Below are 4,182 nucleotides of genomic sequence, written 5' to 3'. Positions count from 1 at the left end.
AGCCTCATGAAGTGCAAGACATTTTGGAAGTTGTAGTTCTCCGGAGTGGCAATGGAGTTTCTTGCAGCTGAGGCAAATTTCAAGCCCATTTTATGCCATTGAAACCCATGTCCAAAGGGCAAAAAACAATGCTGGTTCTGGCAGCAAAAATTGGGGTCAGTTCTTCACCAAGCAGCAGTGAACTCCACAGCCACTCTATGAAACTGATTCTCAAAATGTTTTGTACTCTGGGATGCACATTGCCTGTACTGGCTGCTTTCTGGAGCCAGAAGTGCAGGCAAAGTGAGGCAGTCAGTAGCCCACCTTTACCTGCCTCCCCACTTGTCCTTCTGGCACCCCTCCCCTTAGGTCAATAATTTTCAGACTTCCAAGTTGCAGGACCCTTTCATATTGCTTCTGCTGCAGAACCCCTATCCCTAGCTCTGGGCCATCTGAGCTGATGTGGAACCAGGCAACCAGACCTGGTAATGATGGCATACCACTTTCCAGCCCACTGCACCATTACCCCCAATCTCTTTGCAGAACCCCTGATGACATATTGTAGAACCTCAGTGTTTTGCAGAACAAAGAGGAGGGAGAGCTGTCAAGGAGCCCTTCTGAAACCCTGCTGAAGCTTTGCTTGTTGCTATAGCTGTGCCCAAACCTGGGTAGCCACAGCTCTGCAAAGCCCCCTTGGGGGTTACAGAGCTGATAACCAGAAACAGGCAGCTGCAGGCTCTGCCAGATGAGCATTGATAGCCTTCCATAGCAGGGGAGAGGGCAGGCTATCAGTCATCAGTCTCCACTAAGGGGGAGGGGGACCCAAGGAGCAGCCCCCTATTACCCGCTGGCTGGCAAATTTGTAGTTCTCCAGGTGCAGGGACTATACCCCCCATAACACTTCCAATGATGAGATGCTTCTTAGTATGACAAAGTAATGTCTGCAACACACCATGCACATACATTACAAATGGCAGAGGAAAACCAAGCTCTCTATTTTGTAAAAACATAAGGTCACATACATATGCTTAATGACTGAAATTCTTGATGATACTAGTGGAAATTGAGTGTACAACTGAAGGCAACCTTGTAATTGCCTGAGTCTGTCATGTCCTCATGTATCTGTGTTCACAATGCAAATTTTCTGAATTTTGTCCAAGCACACTTCTTAATACAATTAAATGTTTTTCCTTAGGACCAGCAAATCTCTGCCTATGCAGATTGATGGGGAGCCATGGATGCAGACTCCTTGTACAGTAAGTATGCTAGTATTTGCCATATGTCATGGAGCTGGTTTTCAAGCAAACTTTGATGGAGAAGAAATATTTTTTCTTGACAAAAGTGACAAATATCTCAATACTTTTTTTTTTTCAACTAGCTCTAATAAACAAACTTTCATTTCAGCTTTTCTTAAATGGTAGGCAAAGAGACAACTGAAGGCATCACTGTTGACTTAGCTTTTCCCTCATCAGTTTCTTCATATGTAGATAGAATTCACGCCCACTCTCACATGAACACAAAGAAACAAAAAACTGTAATTTAATCATGCTATTTCTTCTACAAGCTGAGATGGTAGGAAAAAAAGACACAGCTTGTTATTGTACTGCTTATTTTAAATACTTGAGAAATGCTCAGATACAGCAATGAAGAGCAAGCCATAGAAACAGATAGATGCATGAAGCCAGAACAGTGGGGAACCTCATGAAATTTAGAACAAAATATTTTGGAGTGAAGAGATACCAAATTACCGTGTGCAGTGATAGCTGGATGATTAAAAAGCAACAGTATGGCAGTCTGCACTTACACATCCAGAACAGAACCTGGGATTTTCTACTCACTGGACTTGGAGAAGGACTGGGATAATCCATGGAAGGGGTTGTTGCCCGCATATATTTTACAAAATCCCATCTTAATGAACTATGATGCCATATACATGACCATCATGTGCATACACCATAGGGTGACTTGCAGGTTGTGCATGTCTGTGCTGTCATCCTGTGACTCTGCCCAAAATCCAGTCTTTGTTAATGTTATCCAGCCACTGTTCTTAATACAATTAAATATTTTGCTTTCAGGCTTATAAGTCTATACAGTTTAAGAAAGAGAATCATGGATGCAGAACCAGGTCTGATATTTAAAATTCCAATGTGAGAACATAGTAAATTACCAAGGCTAATTATTGCTATCCAGTAAAAATACCCTTTAAAGGGGGACAGAAACTGCACATGGTCTCAGGCTCAACCCCTTCCCAGATTTACGCTGTTATTTTTAAAAGAAATTACTCTGTGTTCTACAAAAGCATGCTATGGAATATATTCATTTCCTTTCATAAACAAATGATTGATATAAGCTGTTTATTTCTTGAAGGAAAAGAGTAGTGGCAGCAAAAGTGGACCTCAGTGAATCTCTCTGAATTAGTTACAGAATCATTATAATGATTGTATTGTATTTTATTTTATATTACACAAAATATATCTCTTTTTTCTTCTCTGGAAAGGGTGAGGAGCTTTGTGTGTTTACTGATGTTGCTACTATTGCTCCTCACATTGTAATGAGCTTTACCTGATCTCATTTTCTATATCCCATGCACAAAACTGATTTGTGCAAAAAACAAAAAAATATAACAATAATGATGGCAAACATAAGAAATCTTAATATAATTTATCCTGGAATAGGTGCTAAGTAAACGGGGGCATTTACTCTCCACAGGCGGCACTTAGGACAGATAGAGTTGTGGAGGGAATTCTGCCTCATCCCTTTCATAAACCTGGGGTGACCCAGGTCTGTTCAGTGGCAGGGGGCCACTAGCACTGCTGCCTGAATATTTTAGGGGCAGTTTCTTAGAGTTTTCAAGCAACAGAGTCCCCACAGGGCTTCCTTGCAGATTACCACTGCATGGGCTACCAGGGAGCCAGTGCTCTCCCTCCCTCCCTTCCTTCCCCTTGGAGTGGAGGAGGGCAGAGGACTGAGATACTGGCGGTCCTCAGGACCTGAGAGAAGTATACATGCATTCAAGCTAGCATGAGAGAAACGAGATCTTCCTGGTTGAAATTGCTCTCATTTTTTTTGTGGAAAAGCCAGTTCTTTTCTATGCAAAACCTCTTGAATGCCCATATGCTAGCTTTTGGTGCCAGGAGAAAGGCATTTCTCCCGGCACAGATGTAATGCCTGCCCATAGTTTCAGCAACTAGAGCAATCACCCAAGATATGAGATATTTGGGTTTAATTCTTCCTCTGCTGATTCAAACCCCATACCCCAGAGAATGCCAGATATGCTGTTCGGAGACTCCTTCTTTCCAGCTCAGTGCCCTGATTACTGAGCTAAAGGGTTATGCTTCATGGTACTTCCTGGCTGTGGCCTAACAAATATTTATTTTAGAAGTTATAAGATTAAATGTTTATTTTAAATATTTTAGAAGCAGAATAGTTTCAATAGGAAGGAGTTAAAATAACACTTACCCCTCCATAACTAATTTCTGTATTTAGTAGGGGTACACCAATAGAGATTTTGGGGGCCGATACTGATAGCCAATATCTAAGGAAGCATATCAGCTGATACCAATCTGATATCCAATACAGCTGCCATCAGGTGGTAAGTCCGGTGTGGTGGAAGGGGATGGGGAAGGGAAGGGGCATGGAGGGGGCAGATCACCTCCCCCTGCAGTGAGGGAGGGGGCGCAAGATGGAGGCACAGCTCATGGGTGGGGCAGCTCCCACCACTGCTTGCACCCCGGGGGGTGGGGCATGTGCCCCTGGATCTGTGCAGCACAGGCTGTCGCTGCGGGGTGGAGCTGGTGCTGTGCAGGGCTTTTCTTGCTAGGGGTGGGCTCAAAGTGGGCTCTAGCAGCACCGAGAGGAGGCTGTAGCCACCCCAAGTGTCACCACAGCTCCACTCCCAGCCCCATGTTGCCCCTCAGTACAGCCCCAGCTGAACGCCCCACCTGCACCCAAGCATCAGGAAAAGCTGAAGCTGTGCTGGGCAGTGATATGGGAATGCAGTGAAATTTGGGATAGCTGCAGCCTTCTCTGAGCACCACCAGAGCCCACTCCGAGCCTACCCCCAGCAAGAAAAGCCCTGCGCAGTGCCGGAGCCAGCTCCGCCCTGGAGCTGCAGCCTATGCCGTGCAGATCCGGGGGCACACGCTCCCCCATGCCCTTCCAGGGTACCAGCAGTGGCAGGAGCTGCCTGCACCCCACAAGCTT

The 4,182-nt window shown here is 45.1% G+C and overlaps 1 protein-coding gene across 2 annotated transcripts in view; it reads left to right on the top strand.

Moving 5' to 3' along the window:
- Positions 1-4,182, top strand: part of DGKB (diacylglycerol kinase beta) — a 742,837-nt gene that overhangs the window by 726,090 nt on the left and 12,565 nt on the right. For both annotated transcript variants that reach the window (XM_019508504.1, XM_019508505.1), the window contains one exon: positions 1,175-1,235. In XM_019508504.1, coding sequence (XP_019364049.1) covers positions 1,175-1,235 — 61 coding nt within the window. The remainder of the gene's footprint in view (positions 1-1,174; positions 1,236-4,182) is intronic.

This window comes from Gavialis gangeticus, unplaced genomic scaffold (genome assembly GCF_001723915.1).
Source record: "Gavialis gangeticus isolate Ggan-Ray unplaced genomic scaffold, GavGan_comp1, whole genome shotgun sequence".
Classification (NCBI taxonomy): Eukaryota; Metazoa; Chordata; order Crocodylia; family Gavialidae; genus Gavialis; species Gavialis gangeticus.
The sequence above is the reverse complement of the archived record's forward strand: the minus strand, read 5'-3'. Positions and strand labels throughout refer to the sequence as shown.